The sequence below is a fragment of the Solanum lycopersicum genome, chromosome 4, assembly GCF_036512215.1.
Source record: "Solanum lycopersicum chromosome 4, SLM_r2.1".
NCBI classification, from domain to species: Eukaryota; Viridiplantae; Streptophyta; class Magnoliopsida; order Solanales; family Solanaceae; genus Solanum; species Solanum lycopersicum.
Window position 1 is genome coordinate 1102054 of NC_090803.1, and position 17383 is coordinate 1119436.

Sequence of the window (17383 nt, forward strand, 5' to 3'; positions counted from 1 at the left end):
TTAAAAGTATTTGTATATAATTATTTAGACAAAAACTATTGAAGGTGATGACAGAGGTAGGAGGGTGTACGAGTCATAGGGATGGGGGCTACTGAAGTACGGGTGAAGATGAATTGTGTGTGTTGGACAATGAGAAGGACACAATCAATATTAAATGTCTCACGTGAAATTTGTATTCCCTACTTTCATTAGAAAAGTTATTTTTTTCATTTTTTAGGTACATATTTCTCAAAAAAAAAACTATTTTCAAAATTTTTGACCAACCTAATATGAGGAAATCGAAAAGCACTTTCTCTATACCGAACACACCCTTAATATCTTTAGCGCAACGCCAACCATTATCAGTATCACTATAAAAGAGATATTTAATGACAATAAATTCCTATATTTGTCGCAAAAACATTTAGAAGCAATTGAGTTAATGTCATTACATTCAAAGTCGCATACTGGTAGTGCCGATTAATTATAAATACTCAATTATCTATTATCGCTAATTAATTATCGATAAATCGTTATGGACATTTAATTTATCTTAGATACCATCTTCACTATGTTTTCCTCATTTGTCATCTTTCTTATCCAACATGCATATATATATATATGAAAGTGTCCATATTTTTGAAACGAAACATATTTACTTGTTAACTTTACAAGCTTACAAAAATGGCGTTTCCATCTGTGGATAAATGTCCATCCATAGGCCGCGAAAAGGACACAGTAATCGCGGATATGGATGGAACATTACTTCGAGGACGAAGCTCTTTCCCTTATTTTGCCTTAGTTGCTTTCGAAGTTGGAGGTGTTTTAAGGCTACTTATACTTCTCTTATCTTCACCACTAGCTGGACTTCTTTACTACTTCGTCTCGGAGTCTGCTGGAATTCAACTTCTTATTTTCGTTACTTTTGCTGGGATGAAAGTATCTGATGTAGAATCGGTAGCACGTGCAGTGCTACCGAAATTCTACTCAGAAGATATTCATCCCGAGTCATGGAAAGTGTTCTCTTCTTGTGGTAAACGTTGTGTTTTAACCGCGAATCCTAGGGTTATGGTGGAACCATTTTTGAAGGATTTCTTGGGAACTGATTTGGTTTTAGGAACTGAGATTGAAAGTTATAAAGGTAGAGCTACTGGATTTGTTAAAAAGCCAGGAGTACTTGTTGGTAAAAATAAGGCTGATATTGTTATAAAAGCTTTTGGTGAAAGTAAACCTGAGATTGGTTTAGGTGATCGTCATACTGATTTTCCTTTCTTGGCTTTGTGTAAGGTTAGTTTTATTTTTTCTGTATTTTTACTCATCAACTAAGAATGGAAAGATAATTTTTGAAACTTGTGATCTGGAATAAGTCATGCATCGTAAGTGTGTAGCTTAGTGATCGATGTAACGGATTGGACATTCTGAGGTTTCAGGTTTAATTTTCATGCCACACACAAAATACTACTATGATCGTTCTATCTTTCTATCTCAGTTAATATGATTCACTTTTCTTTTTAGTCAATCCTCTTAATGAAATGATTATAGTCATATCACTTAATTTAGACTACATGAGTTTAAAAAATCTTTTTTTTAAAAAAAAAAATTCTGAATCAAGTCAAACTATACTCTCTCCGTCCTATTTTATATATCATCTCTTTCTATAAATGGCTGGATCATAATACTTGTCATTTTATAAAATTTATATATAAATTACCATATTTTGTCTATTATATCCTTGATGATAAAGTTGACTTAAGAAAACATTAAATAAGGATAGAAAAGGTAAAGTTATATCATTTCTTAGTGCAAGTGTAAAGTAAAAAAGTGACATACGGAGAGAGTATCATATAAAATGTGATGGACACAGAGTAGGTGATCACTTCTTTCTATCTGTTCTAGCTTTAGTAGAGACAGTCAATTGAAATTTGGGAGATGAAAGATACCTCGTAGAACTAATCGAGAGGCATTGAAAACTATTGCTATTAATATTTGTGTGTCTATGACTCAAATCTAATTAAGGCATATGTTAAAAAATGCAGGAAGGTTACATTGTACCACCAAAACCAGAAGTTAAAGCTGTAACAACAAACAAACTTCCCAAGCCCATCATTTTCCATGATGGTCGTTTAGTCCAAAAGCCAACACCTCTCATGTCACTAATCATCTTACTGTGGATCCCGATTGGATTCATTTTGGCGTGCTTACGCATTGCTGCTGGTTCCCTCCTCCCTATGCCTATCGTCTACTACGCCTTTTGGGCGTTAGGCGTTCGTGTCATCATCAAAGGTAACCCTCCACCACCTGTCAATAAATCCAACAACAAATCAGGTGTCCTGTTCATTTGCTCACACAGAACACTCCTTGATCCAATTTTCCTCTCTACTGCCCTTGGACGTCCGATTCCAGCTGTTACATACTCCGTTTCACGTCTCTCTGAGATCATTTCACCTATTAAAACAGTTAGACTCAATCGTGATCGAGTTCTAGATGCAACGATGATAAAGAAACTCCTACAAGAAGGTGACCTAGCAATATGCCCTGAAGGTACAACATGTAGGGAACCGTTTCTACTTAGATTCTCCGCGTTATTTGCTGAGTTAACAGATGAACTTGTACCCGTTGCTATGGTAAATAAGATGAGCATGTTTCATGGTACAACGGCTAGAGGATGGAAAGGGATGGATCCATTTTACTTCTTTATGAACCCAAGCCCCGCTTATGAGGTTACATTTTTGAATAAGTTGCCGTATGAGCTAACTTGTAACGCGGGGAAATCGAGTCATGAAGTAGCTAACTATATACAAAGGGTTATTGCTTCAACTCTTTCTTATGAATGTACTAGTTTTACAAGGAAGGATAAGTATCGTGCACTTGCTGGAAATGATGGAATTGTTGTTGAAAAGCCTAAGATCAAAAAAAGTATAATGGGATGCTAATAATATAATATAAAATAAGTTCCTATATACATGTCTTTGGTTGGGTGGAAGTATAGAATTTCACACCTAACTGTTGTTGTTATTATAGTTCCTTTCATATATACATACTTGAGTATTTTCCTTTAATTACTGCTTTGATCTGCTTTAGTCGAGGGTACAGTATACCATACACTTCTAAGAGGTTTTGGATATAGTATTCTATCTTTCTTAGGTTTAACTTTTTGAAATTTCGCCAAATATGTTGTTTTTATTATGTACTTAGCATTAGAAGATTTCAACTTTTTGAATATTGTTCATGTACACCCCTATAAGAAATAATAATTTTAATGACTTCACTTGTCAATTTGTTGGCTTGTTTTAACTTTTAAGTTGCCCTAGAAGTGAGAGGCTTGTTTGAGTGGTTAGAGAATTTTTTGATGATGTTATTGTGTATGTTAATACTAGAAATTAAAAGGGTAACTTACGTAAATATACTATAATAAAAAAATATTTATTATTTACGGCAATAATATTTTTTTTCACTTGATCACTTTTAATTCATTTATAATACAAGTTTAATGCATATTACAAAGAACAATTTATTATTCACATATAATACAAATTTTAATGATGAATAACATATTTATCACATATTTTAATACACTTGTAATACAATGTGACAATTTTTTACCAAACAAACATAAGATATTTCAAAAACAATTAAAATTCAAATATATTATATACATAATTCACTTTTAATAATATTACAGACTTATCACAATATTACTATAAATGATAATAAACAAAAAGTATCGCTAAAATCAGTAATTATTTTTAAAAATGTATTAATTCATCTAATTTTTCCAAATATTAAATGCGAGACATTTAATAGGCTTAGCGGGGAGAAAGTGGTGTTATAATTCTTTGTCAATCACGTTAGATGTATTTTTTAATCATATTACTATAATAAAACAAATTTATAAAAAAAAACAAATATCTGTTATTCTTGTGAGTTGGAGCGAGTCCATCGTGATATGATACAAATTGAATCACATTCATAATAAGCTTTTCTTTTTTATTTTTCTTCTTCTTTGCTAGTTGATGATTTTATTTATTTTTTTTGGAAGAAAATTGATTAATTAATTAAAAATGGATGGAGGTTCATTCTCTTCAAGCATAGGAGATTCAATTGATTTTGATGAAAAAGATTTATCACTAAGTGATAAACTCAAAGTATTCAAAGCTTCTGCATATGATCCTGATTCATACGTTACCAATCGATGTCGTCAAATGAGCGAAAAGGTTTCATTTCATTTTTCATAAATCTAATTGCATATGTATGTAACTCAAAACTATAGGTTTCGATTGAACCTGAGTCAGAAATTTGACAAAGGGAGTGTAAAATTGATATTAATCAAACCTATGTATACCACATAACATTGATTGTGGATATCTATTGGTGCATTCTTGTAAAATGTGGTTTTGGAGACGGAATTATGGACAAAGATAACGAAATTGTACGGAGGATTGGAAGTGAAGGGTGCTTACCATGAGTAACTCGCTCTAATCAGCACTTGATTAGTTGATCACGAAGGAAAATATTGTTTCTTATATTTGAAATTTGGATGATGTGATTATTTTGTTTGTAAAATGACAATAGTTTAATTGTCGTTAAGTACTGTATTTTTAGCGTCAATTGATACTCTTTGTAAATATTCTTAAAATCTGTAGCGATATTGGATCATCGGTAAAGACTTTAGCAGTCTTTGTTAATGTGTATATTTATTGCTGCTAAAAGTTGTTTTTGTTGTACTGATATAAAGAAAAAAATTGGAAAATTTGAACAGGAAATAAGGCATTTATGCCATTATCTTATGGACTTAAGGAAGGCTTCTGCAGAGGAAATGCGAAAAAGTGTTTATGCTAACTATGCTGCTTTCATACGGTAAGCAAACTCCGCCATACTAATGAATTCAATATATATTACTTCTCAATTTTTTTGCCATTCTGAGAATAAGTGGTGTTATCTTTAGAAACAAAATGAGAAGGACGAAAATATTGGACTTACCATATGGTTAAAAGAATTGAGATATCATTCTTAAAACTCAAAGATATATTCATATGTCTGCCATAAAAAACTCGACTTGCTATAAAGTAAAAGGATTGCTTACAGTGAATGTCGCTCCTCTAGGTAGATGTTCTCGTTGAACTTTAGTTGGAGCTGTTCACATATCTCTCCGCCAAGAACTGAACTTTGCGTGAAGCACATGAAGCTGGAACATTTTTAGTCTGAAACAACCACTATCACTCCTTTTGCAGTGAATCTAGGCTGTTGCTGCATCATCACTTGCAGAAGTGTCTTATTCGCCTTTTATATATGCAGCACATCAAGGGAAATATCCAATCTTGAAGGACAGCTTATTGCGTTGAGAAATCTCCTATCTACTCGAGCAGCAATTGTTCATGGTTTAGCTGAAGGAATTAATGTTGATTCTCTGGCTAGCTCTGACGGTTCAACACAAGATGATAGGTCTAATAATGGTGACAATGATAGCATCAATACTGAGAGTTGGTTAGGACAATTTATAGAGAAGCTTGAAGTGTTACTTGCTGAGAGGAGAGTCGATGAAGTTTTGGATGTGCTGGATGAAGGTGAACATATGGCAAATGATACTCATAATAAACAGACATTGACTCCATCCGCGTTATTATCATTGCAGAAAGTTATCACTGAACAGAAGCAAAAGTTAGCAGCACAGTTGGCAGAAGCTTCATTCAAGTCTTCAGTTGGTGGTGCTGAGCTTCGTTCTGCTGTACAAGCTCTAAAACGTCTTGGTGATGGACCTCGTGCTCATACCTTAATGTTAAGTTCTCACCAGCAGAAGTTGCATGGTAATATGCAGGGTATTCGTCCTTCAGGTACTTCACATGGAGTAGCATATAGTGCTTCTCTTTCGCAGCTTGTTTTCTCGACAATGGCACAGGCCACAAGTGATTCGTTGTCCTTGTTTGATGATGAACCTTCCTATACATCTGAGCTAGTAACTTGGGCTGTCAACCAGACAGAGAATTTTGCTCATCTTATTAAGAGATATGTCATAGCTTCACCAGCAGCATCCGGATGCTTAAGACCTGTTGCTGAAAGTGTTCACATAAGTCTCGGGCACTGCTCTTTGTTAGAAGCTCGCGGGTTGGCTCTTTCACCAATTCTCCTGAAAAATTTTAAGCCCTGTGTTGAGCAAGCACTGTATGCCAATATAAAGAGGATTGAGCAGTGCACTGCTGCACTTGCTGCTGCAGATGATTGGTCGCTAACTTATCCACCAATCGGCTCACGTTCTCTAGGAACTTCATCTCTTGCTGGTGTAATCGCCTCCCAACCAAAGCTCTCAAGCAGTGCTCATAAATTCAACACAATGGTTCAGGTGATCAACTTTCTTGCATATAGCTTTTCATCTCATATCGTAATCTTCCTATAGTATGTAACTGAAGCTCCTTCTGGCACTAAACTAGATCATTCTCACAGGAACTCTGCGAGGACATTAGTCCTCTCGAAATCTTACAATTGTCGGAAAATACTTTGGAAGGTGTGATGCAAGTGTTCAACTCATACATAGGTATGTTGGTAAAAGCATTACCTGGTTCAGTGGACAATGAGAACCTTGAAGGATCTGTAAACAGAATTGTTAGGCTGGCTGAAACAGAACCTCAACAGATTGCTTTACTAGCCAATGCAATATTGTTATCAGATGAGCTAATCCCTCGTGCAGCCGCCAAGCTTTCATCTGCACAACAATCTAATAAGACAGATGATACATCTAAACGAAGTACGGACAGGCAATCCCGTCCTATAGAGCAGAGAGAACTGAAACGGAGACTCCAACGTTTAGTTGATCAGCTCCGTGACAGCTTTTGTAGGCAACATGCACTTGAACTCATTTTCTTGGAAGATGGTGGCGTTCGTTTAAGTCCAGACATGTACCTAAATATGGAAGGAAGTCCAGAAGAGATAGAGTGGTTTCCATCTCCAGTATATCAGGAAATGTTTGAGAAGTTGACTCGAATTGCTAGCATAGCATCAGACATGTTTGTGGGAAGAGAAAGATTTGCTACTATTCTTTTGATGAGACTCACTGAAACTATCATCCTCTGGCTTTCTGAAGATCAAAATTTCTGGGAAGAGATTGAACAAGGCCCAAAGCCTTTAGGTCCACTTGGCCTTCAACAGGTTTTTTTGGGTCAAATTATCTGTTTTCATCTGTCATTTTTCGTTTTTCGCGTTCTTTTGAGAACTGAAACACTCTTCTGTTTCCCCTGCAGTTTTATCTAGATATGGAGTTTGTGATACTGTTTGCTTCACAAGGGCGTTACTTGTCTCGAAATCTTCAACAAGTAATCAAAAACATCATAGGCAGAGCTATTGAAGCAGTTGCTGCAAGCCACATTGATCCATACAGGTATACCATAGATAATAAAACAAAGCTCCTGTATCATAATCCTCCTCATTAATCCGCGATTGAAACCGACAACACGAGCAGGCTCACTAATGTTAAAAAAAAAAATTCTAATGTGCAGTGTGTTACCAGAGGATGATTGGTTTGCAGAAGTTGCTCAAATTGCTATAGATATGCTAACTGGCAAAACACAAGTAGGGGCAATGGAGAATGTTAATAGCCCTACAGCATCATCAGTTCTTTCTCATGGAAGTAACTAAATTTACAACTGTCTTTCCACCAATTAAAATACTACGTTTAGTTTCTTGATTTGATAATCAGCTAACACACTTCATTCAGTTGGTGTTTTATTAGCAAAATTTATTTATTTAATTGTATTCTGTTTTTTTTTTTTTTAGCTAAAATGTAAATTTATCATGCAACTTCTCAAGATTATCATTTATCAGCTCTCCTACATGTTGAAGTATTCGTTTTTGTAACGGCGGTGTCTGGAACAGCTTGAAATGCACCTAGACTATTCGATCGACGAACCTACTACTATCGGTTAGAATGTAGCAGGTAAGAAATCACCAACCTTTTTTGACTTCTATGGAGATTCAAATCCTGATCTTTTACTTAGGCCATGAATTAAATTCAAATCCTGATCTTTTACTTAAAATTTTTTGGCATTTTTAATGTCGGAATCCAGATCACCCAAAAAAAGGCTTGCTATAGCACACGAAAATCGTTGAAATGGGGGTATGCGCGCTTCCGAGCTCGTTTAACCTTGAAAATGGATCGTACTGGCCGTGAGAGACAACCGGATGCATAGACAAGATCTTGACGGACGTCCATAAATTTTTTTGGCATTTTTGACGTATGAATCCGGATCACACAAAAAATGATTTACTATAGCACACAAAAATCGTCTAAATGGGGGTAGGCACGCTTCGGGGCTCATTTGACCTTGAAAATGGGTTGCACTGGCTGTGAGGACTAGCTGGCTGCATAGACAAGGTCCTTATGGACGTCCACAAAAACTTTTGACATTTTTGACAGCGAAATCCGGATCGCCCAAAAAATGGTTTGCTATAACACACGAAAATCATCGAAATGGAGGGTATTGCGCCCTTCGGGGTTCGTTTGACCTTGAAAATGGGTCGAACTGGCCGTTAGAGCTAACCGGCTGCATAGCCAAGGTCTTAACGGACGTCCACGGCCAGTCTGACCAATAATTAAGGTTTATAGAACCCCAAAGCGCGCATACCCCCAATTTCAACGATTTGTGTGTGCTAACTTTGTGCCTTCATATTCTCCAAGACCTAATCTTTCAAGATTTTGAGAATATTTACATTTTTCTTTTTAAAACATGAAGAACTAAATGGATGTGTTGCATCAAAAAAATCCAAAATAAAAACAGATCGACTGCGGTTTGATGAAACATTGAAACAAAGAACACCACTCGACTATTTTCTCATCCTTGTCCATAGATTCAAATATCTACTACTCTCTCGATAAGCCATTTGCTTCTCAGAGATTTGACAGTTGAGGTAAAAGGGAGGGACACAACTAGCTAACAATAATTTCTTCACTTATTTGCCATATCCGGTGGAATACACTGCTAGTGCACCTATTCAAGGGGTTTCATTATTAGCCCCGAGTTGCTGATAATTCACATAGTCGATTTCATTTAATCGTATACAACATAAGATCTGCTCCGGCAATTCTTCAATTTTGTTACCCTGATTTGAAAAGTGAATAATTACTTGCAGCTGAATTTGGAAAGAAGAGAATTTGAGGTCACATACAGATACTCACCTGAATTGTGAGGCCTACATCCAAGGAGCATAGCTTTAGCCTATCTAGGAATGTTTCGCAACCCTTTCTAGAGATGTAACTGAATCTGTGCATATCAATATCAATCTCAAAATAATTTTCTCCCTACAAAGACATCATTAGCAACGTAATAAGAACTTGGAACATATTTCCTTCAATATGAGTAAGACGATGCGACCATTCTATTCTAAGATGTGATGGCACTCATACTAATGCCAACACAAACATAAAATTTCAGTTGTTCATCCAAATAAAGCTCAAATCTGACAATAATACCTTATAGAACTCATGTTGAGGACGTGAAAGAACAGGTTTTTCATTGTATGCCTGCATCAGCTTCCTCTCTGCTGCACTTAACCGAAGGTCCTCCATATTTGCTACACGACCTAATATCTTTAACCTTTCCCTAAACGGAACAGTACCATCCATTGGAAAAGCCTTCACTTTTTCCACTTCATCATCCATTACTCTCTGATCAATAGGATAGAGTAGGAAAAGATTGTTCAGTAAAAATTCGGACTCTGATAGTTTACAAAGAAACAGACAAGAGGTAAATAAACCATGAAATAATGACTACGTAACAATCAGCACCCAACACAATACTACTAGAGAATGTACACAGAAACTAACAGAATGTGAAAAAAGAAAACACCAACAGAGAAACAAATATTACAAGAGGCACAATAAAAAAGACGAACATGAAGAAACATGATTAAACAATTAAGAAGTAACAGGAAATATTCAACTAGAGACAGGTTAAAAGAAAAACAAGGACCAATGACATGGTAACTAGAAGTCTAGAACTTACTCTGATGTTCTCCTGAAAATAAGAAGGAAGTTCTTTTGCATAACTTTCGGAAAGCTTAAAGTACAAGACAAAACTCATTCCTTTACCGTCAGTTTCACCCTGAAAAATTGCGGTAGGATATAATGGCACCTGTAAAAAAGAGAGAAAAAGACGGGCGAAAACAGTATCTTAGCAACTCAAATGCGTGAATATTGTTATTAATAGAGGTTATACAGCCAGCTAGATTGGAAACTTACATGGAGGCGAATAAAGTCTCAGTTCACAAACCATTCGGGTGTTGAATAACTTTGACTTTGAAGAGACTCGAAACACATTTCATGTGTATCTTAAGCATAAATATTACTATCTTTAAATTAACCATCAGACCAACTTAATGACAGCCAGAGCAATGGAGAAAAAAAAGAAAAGAAACACACTTATTCTCTTAAAGCTACACTAATTAAACGGTACCTGAATGTTCACTACAAGAATGGGTGGAAGTGTCCCAGAGTGTTCAATGACAGGAAGTTCCACAAGTTGAGCAATGTGATCAATTTTTCTTTGAGATAAAAATACGTCAACGCCAAAAGGATAATATGCAGCATTATTTGCCGCAAACTCTTTCTTTTTGTCCCTGCAGAAAATACAATATGTGAATGATACAACATAAACAAAAGTAGAGGGCAGTTGCATTGGCAGAAAGCATGGTTACACAAACTTAGGATAACCATAACGTCCACAAAACACATCTTTAACTATGGGGCATATGGATTTTCCCTTTCTTTTCTACTTTTTCTAAATGAAGGATTTCATCTTAGCCATTTTTTTAAGACTAGATTGTCACACTCATAAAATAAGTGCTTACCTGTTTGTTTTGTGTATCTGTAAGTATATTACCTGAAATAGTTTCCTCCCCGGACCCTGAAGGTATTTGGTTCAATATAGGACCAACTATCAGGCAATTTATTCTCCAACGGGCAAACTGGTACTTGGCTACCAGCTATGGGCCTTTGAAGCAGGGTTTTAGATGAAACTGTACCCAAAAACAAATAAAAGTTAGCTAATTGTATTTCCTTCTCCTTGATCTGGTAACTGGATCACAGATAAATTAATCATCACTCTTGAGTCCATCCGAAAGACAAATTTATAGAGAAATTTCAAGTTTAAACATTTACACAAGATGCCAAACAGCCAGTTTTCAGGCTCGGAGACAGACATATGATGTCAAGGATTCAATTCCTCTATCACAATCACTCTCTTCTTTTCTTTTTCCTTCTCTCTTGATTTTACAGCTTGATATACAAAATAGGTCTAAAAGGTCAAAACTGAATTTTGAGAAACAGCTAGACTAAATTTTCCCTTAGAAGTGCATTATTAAAGATCCGCCAAGTGGTGGATGTAGCTTTTCTTCTGAAGCGTCTTAGTCCGTAGCTGCCGAAGTATAGCATTGAGGTGAAGATCGCATTTGCTAGGTCAAGTCTCCTTTTGGAACTACTTTTCCTTTCTCAGCTAGACTAATTTTCTATTAAAAAGTAGATTGTTAAGATCCGTTCCGCGCCAAGGTGCAGCAGAGAATCAAGGACCTTGACAAGGATGCCTTTGTTTTATCTTCTATACTGACCCCACCTTCACACTCCTACACTTATATTAAGGGAGTTACTTGCTTAAAAAGGAGACGAGGTACACCTAAAATCACATGGAAAACAGTGGCCTCAAAAGGCCTATAATTGTTTGGAATGAATTCACACATAGCGAAAGATTTATATAAGCAATATCAATTAGTTGGGAAATATGTTTCAGCTGTAACTAGTTTTATCACTGCCCTGTACAAATCAACTACATTTTCAGTTGTATTTGAGGAGAGCTGTTTTTGCTAGTCCGAATGTACCTGTTGTGCGGAATTCGAGATAATACGAGAAAATATAAATGCGAAAAACAAGACAACAGATTTACGTGGTTCACCAATAAATTGGCTACGTCCACGGGGAAGAGAGGGAGCAGTTTTATTATGGAGAGGCAAAAACAGAATACAAAATAGGGTTTGCCATAGCGTCTATATATAGTGCTAAGCTAAGCCCTAACAGGCTTGGGCCCAACATACAGAATTGACAGATAATTAAGACCCCCGTCCTTTCTGTTGTAACGGATCCGATTCAAGCCATTCAACAGTACCAACTCCAAATATATAAAGCAGCTGAAACAGTCATCAGATAACACATAATTTTGCCTCAAAGAAAATGAGACATGGATAATCCAATAAGAGCACTAGTTCCTTAAAATGTATTTCGAGACAAGATATTCCTTTGAACAATAATAATTGTTGTTTCTTGAAAGATGTTCCTCTTAACAATAACTAAATCCTGTTATAACGTGGTGTAATTCTTGAAATTTCTCTTTATAAATGTCTTCAATAGCAAAAATTGCTAATTACTAATTGCAACAAATTTAAGATACTTTAGAAGTAATATTCATAAAATAACCAACAATGATGTTCAAACTTAATCCATTATGTAATGCAGATTTGAGGAACTTTGTGCCAAAGAAACTAGATCAAAATTTAGATGTAGATACTCACGTAGAGTGGCACAAGGATTTCCATCTTTCCATTTGAAGGGAAGCTTTAGGTCCGCTTTCTTCCTTGAACTTGGAGGACTAGAGCTAAGAGATCTCTTCTCAACAGGCACAACAGTGGAGGTAAGACGGGGCAGACAGTTGTTTGAAAGAATTCCACAGTTCTCCGACAAACCATCCTCCCTGCCACTACCTATATTTTCCGAGGACGAGATCTCATCAAGGAAAACAGGCCGTACCTCACTGTGAGGTCCATCGGGGTTTAAATTAACATCCCCATTGTTAGTATCTTTGATCGAAGCTACACTAGTCCGCCCACAATCAAAGCTGTTGACAGAAAGTACATCTGCAGTAATTGTATTTATATTTGTATTACTAACTTCAAACGAAACAAAATTCTAACAGTTGAAACAGAAGATTGAAAACTAAGAACGCTGTACCATCAGGAACACTCTGGAAATCTTCATCACTGCAATCAGATTCAAATATTGCAGCAGAATCAAACCATGCCTCCTCAATCCGTCCTGCGATTTCCATGACAAACATTAAACATTTCCAAAGGTTATTTCTGATGATTTTATCTGCTATTTACCTTTCGAATAAAAACATGAAAACTTAAACTATACAAGATCCTTTCCAATGAATAATAGATGTAACGTTGCAAACAAACTTATATCCTAACGAACAACGAAACATATAATCTCACTTTAACTTGCCACTTGCTGAAGGCATTTAACAGGAGTTAGGAAAAGATAACGACATCACAAGAACATGAGAAACTATCAAGGCAAATTGTATGCAGCGGAACAACACACCATCTAAAGTTTTACTATTTAAGTTAAATTGTATACAAAACAACCCAATACAAGTGCATATTATCACAACCATCAAAATTTGATTTTAAAGTGTTCATCAGAAAATCTATATTTCACTTACTCAATCAAAAGCATATATCTAACACTAATTTTTCCCCTAAATTGGGGATATGGGAAGTGAAATGGGCACAAAACATTACAAGTTGGGGAATCGCAGGTGAAAGTTCAGGTAACCAACCAACTGAGCTACTAAAACTCGAATTTATCGAAACTTTTCCATCCTAAGTGGATCTCATCACCTCCACACCTCCATATCTCCACCTCAAAAACCTTCAACTTAACCAAATTAACTCAAAATTCAATTCAACAAAATTCTAGATCACAACACCTAATAATCCCAAAAAAAAAAAAGTAAAAACAGAGAAAGTACCCTGAAATGTTGGATTATAGTTATCCAAAGGAAACGCCTCATCAATTTTATGAAGTGAGTTAGATTTCTTCCTTCTTCTTCTTCCCCCCCTTTTTTTCCTAAACTTATTTGAACCTTTCAATTTACCTCCAACACAACTATCTGGACGCGATACACATGCTCCCATTTCAGCAGAATCATATGCTTCTCAACAACTACTATATCATATCAACAACAACAACAAAAAAAAATCTATATCATTTTTTTTTAGAGAGAGAAAAATCTATTGATTTTTGAGGAATTTTGAAGCTTGAAGAGGTGGAGAAGCCATTAATTATCTCAAAAAAACAAAATAGAGGATATATTCTTGGAATTATGTTACATGATTTTCAGAGAAGAAGAAAAGAAAGTTCCATTCTTTCTTCTTTTTCTTCTTCTCATAGGAAAGTCAAAACACTCTTATTACTTTGTCCATTTATGTGTTTAAATATGTTTTCTTTTTTTTTACAAGTTTAAATTAAGTGAATTATTTTTTTAATTATTAGATTTTCTGACAAAATATAGTGAGTATTGTGTAAAAGTAAAACTTTGAAAGATATGTTTATGTGTTTATATACGAAGAAAATAATATTTTTTGTGTCTAATTTATGAAATTAATAAATTATTTTAGTTTCTAATTTTATTTTATTATTAAAATTATATTATTTTTTTATTATATCTTTCGAGGATTGTATTTATTATATTTAAAGGATAATATAGTAAAATTATATATTTATTTGTAGTTTTTTTAAGAAATATGCAAAGTCAATAAATTGTTGAACAGATAAAGTAATTAGCATAATAATTACTATCATTTTATTTCTATTAATTGGAAGAATTTCACAATTAATTTACTTATTAAAGAGTTTTATGTTTTTCAAAAGTATTAACTCCTTAAATAAATTGAGTAGGTGAAAAATAATTGTCTTTTCTTAATTTGTCAAAATGACGAGTAGAAAGTGACAAATAGAAAGTCAATTATTACAAATAAAAGGGGACAAAAGAAGCACTATAGTACAACTCTACATAATTTATTTCACATGGATTAAAAAAATAGTAATTAAGAATAAGATATTTAGATTAAATTAAACTTATATATAAAATAAAAAACAAATGGCCATGGTCATTTACTTTTGTAATCCTTCACAATTTTAATTTTAAAGCTTTAGTAAAAAAAAAATTGTAACAAGAAATTTGAAAAAGTAATCTTTTTCTATTCAAAATTGTATATAAATATATAAATAGCACACGCTAATCAATATTTTATTTTGTATATAATATTATATAAATGCATGTTTATATATATAGGTATTATTTATTATGTAAATAAAGAAAAATCGAATCAAATACTGTATAACTTATCTAAAAAATTTATTCTATTAAGAGAAAAAATCCAAATAATGTAAAATGAGTGTTAAAAGTGTAAATGTATTATTATTATTATTATTATTATTACTACTATTATAACTGCTAAAAAGTCCTACCAAACTCCCAAAACTTAGTTACAGAAAAATATTGACTTATTTATTCACATTGAAGTTTTCATTATAAATATGGACATGAATATTTTAGTATGATATTTATATTAATTGATGTTTAGTTTTAGATTCTGACACGAAATAAGTAATAAATATTAAAGGTAAAATGTGTATAAAAAATAATATATTAAAAATGATCAAAAAATGCATTTTTAACATTGTTGACTAATAAAAATATTATTATTTAAAATAATATCATCTTTAATTTGGTAGTTGGGCTTTTTAAATTCCCTTGCCTACAAATGGCAGATAAAATAAAGACCTCCTATCCTTGTCAAATCTCTTTAAACTCAATCAACTCTACGTACTCGTTTTGAAATAAGTGATTTTTTTTTTATAGTTCAAAATAAATGAATTGTTCAAAATTTAAAAGAGTTATTTAATTATTTTTTAAATTTTGGCCCTTATTTACATCTGCTAGATAATAATTTTAAGAGAGTCAATTGTTCATATTTATGATTTTACTTTGAATTATTTATATTTTTAAAAATAAGTTGACAATATCTAAAAGGCACAAGTGAAAATGACGTATATTTTATGTTCTAATTTTTTTTCTTACTGAATGTATATTGACTCAATAATTCAATTATTTTGAAATAGATCTGAGTAATATAAAGTGAGAAAGAAATATTCAAAACCAAAAGTAATCAATTGTCCTAAAGTGAAAAAGGAGTTCTAACTTCACAAACATTAATTTGTTTGAAAAAAATGGCAAAAATTTGAATATTTGACAATCTTTCTTGCTACCTTTTTCATTAAATGCTAATATTAGCTAAAATTTGGTTAAAGGTCAATTGTTTTCTTCCTTTTAAGCTTTAATTAGGGGGGAAATAAAGAAATGGTGGTGAGAAGAACACTTCTAAGAAAGTGTTTTGCTAAGTTTACAAGTTAATTTGGCTTATTAATACTCTTTGGCTTATCTACCTATATATACCTATTTAGGTATAGACTTATATAGCAAATAAATTTCATGTCAAAAAAATAATTTGGTGGTACATCTCCATCAATATATAATTTGGATATTTTTATTTGTGAGATATTTACTTTATTTATTTTTATTTGTTATATTTGAATTTGATATAATCATTAAGAACATAATGATTGACATGATTGTTTTATCACATTATCGTTATTAATTGATGTTTAATATTATATCTTAGAAAACGATTTAAAAAATAAGTAATTAGTGTTAAGAATAAAATATTAATTTAACCTTTAAATTATATAACATCATTGTCTATTCGGCCTAAATTATCAATTAATTTAGAGAGAAGCATTGAAAATATATGAACTTGATGCAAATTATTAGTTTTGTCTCTTAACTAACACTTCTTAACTTGACTAACTAAACTTAACAAGTAGTGAAAACTCTTATAAAAGTATGAAACTCTTAATAAAAAATCGAAGAGATCAAGTGTTGAAAACACAGTAAATTTGGCAAGAATTTAGAGGGGGTGTGTTTCACTCAACCAGGAATGTATTTAAGTTCAATTAGTCAAATAAAATAATATATTCAAAATGATCAAGAATTCAAACATAAAACTAATAATTCACACCAAATTTAAAAATATTTTTAATACTTCTATATTTAATTTAACCTTACTAAAAAAGTTTTATAACCTGACCATTGAGCTTAATATTTGAAAATTACTCAAGGGGCCTCTTCGTCCCATATGTAAAGATATTTTGAAAAATTAATTAAGCATTTATTGTAAAGGTCAATGTCAATATTGACAAGAATAAACATTGAGGTATGTAAACATTATTCTGCAATTCTCTACTTTAATTCCATTTAATTAACTATACATTAAAAATTAAAATAAAATATATATGATGATCATAATTGGTAGTTGAGTTCAAGTTATTGCTCCATTAAGTTGATATCCAGATCTTTGTTCAGGAATTCAATCTAGATTTTTTTTCTTTTCATATTCGATATTCATGTTAGAGATCGATTATTGCATATAGTCTATTTTGGAAGATAAGCCTAGTGCGGGTTACCTCTTCTACGTAGTTTGCGAGCTATTGCATAGGAGCGGGGGTTTTATCTTGTGTGCACTCAAA

At 33.2% G+C, this 17383-nt stretch overlaps 3 protein-coding genes across 4 annotated transcripts; 2 read left to right on the forward strand and 1 right to left on the reverse strand.

Moving 5' to 3' along the window:
• Positions 1–657: 657 nt before the first annotated feature.
• Positions 658–3201, forward strand: LOC101265019 (glycerol-3-phosphate acyltransferase RAM2-like). Its single transcript, XM_004237162.4, has 2 exons — positions 658–1266; positions 2016–3201. The coding sequence occupies exons 1-2, from the start codon at positions 664–666 to the stop codon at positions 2910–2912; spliced, it is 1500 nt and encodes a 499-aa protein (XP_004237210.3). The 5' UTR covers positions 658–663; the 3' UTR covers positions 2913–3201.
• Positions 3202–3869: 668 nt separating this feature from the next.
• Positions 3870–8110, forward strand: LOC101264715 (exocyst complex component EXO84A). Of its 2 annotated transcripts, XM_004237161.5 has the most exons (6): positions 3870–4193; positions 4739–4836; positions 5275–6316; positions 6418–7119; positions 7212–7348; positions 7467–8110. In XM_004237161.5, exons 1-6 carry the CDS (start codon positions 4041–4043, stop codon positions 7603–7605), a joined length of 2271 nt encoding a protein of 756 aa, XP_004237209.1. In that variant the 5' UTR covers positions 3870–4040; the 3' UTR covers positions 7606–8110. The 2 variants fall into 2 exon arrangements, with proteins under 2 accessions (XP_004237209.1, XP_069152508.1); XM_069296407.1 differs by lacking the exon at positions 3870–4193 and having other exon boundaries at positions 5211–6316.
• Positions 8111–8712: 602 nt separating this feature from the next.
• On the reverse strand, positions 8713–14250 carry LOC101252276 (uncharacterized). The gene is made up of 9 exons (XM_004236927.3): positions 13764–14250; positions 12959–13042; positions 12523–12864; positions 10845–10980; positions 10419–10581; positions 9969–10097; positions 9437–9631; positions 9143–9265; positions 8713–9066 (listed from the first exon to the last, which is right to left on the reverse strand). The coding sequence occupies exons 1-9, from the start codon at positions 13927–13929 to the stop codon at positions 8959–8961; spliced, it is 1446 nt and encodes a 481-aa protein (XP_004236975.1). The 5' UTR covers positions 13930–14250; the 3' UTR covers positions 8713–8958.
• Positions 14251–17383: the final 3133 nt, after the last annotated feature.

Bases quoted from the DNA above. Each gene is read 5' to 3' on its own strand.
- LOC101265019 (XM_004237162.4), top strand. From the start codon at position 664: ATGGCGTTTCCATCTGTGGATAAATGTCCATCCATAGGCCGCGAAAAG. The intron at 1,267-2,015 runs GTTAGTTTTATT...TAAAAAATGCAG, and splicing joins CTTTCTTGGCTTTGTGTAAG to GAAGGTTACATTGTACCACC.
- LOC101264715 (XM_004237161.5), top strand. From the start codon at position 4,041: ATGGATGGAGGTTCATTCTCTTCAAGCATAGGAGATTCAATTGATTTT. The intron at 4,194-4,738 runs GTTTCATTTCAT...AAATTTGAACAG, and splicing joins GTCGTCAAATGAGCGAAAAG to GAAATAAGGCATTTATGCCA. The intron at 7,349-7,466 runs GTATACCATAGA...TCTAATGTGCAG, and splicing joins AGCCACATTGATCCATACAG to TGTGTTACCAGAGGATGATT.
- LOC101252276 (XM_004236927.3), bottom strand. From the start codon at position 13,929: ATGGGAGCATGTGTATCGCGTCCAGATAGTTGTGTTGGAGGTAAATTG. The intron at 10,981-12,522 runs GTGAGTATCTAC...TTTTGGGTACAG, and splicing joins AAATCCTTGTGCCACTCTAC to TTTCATCTAAAACCCTGCTT. The intron at 9,067-9,142 runs GTGAGTATCTGT...TTTTCAAATCAG, and splicing joins ATGTAGGCCTCACAATTCAG to GGTAACAAAATTGAAGAATT.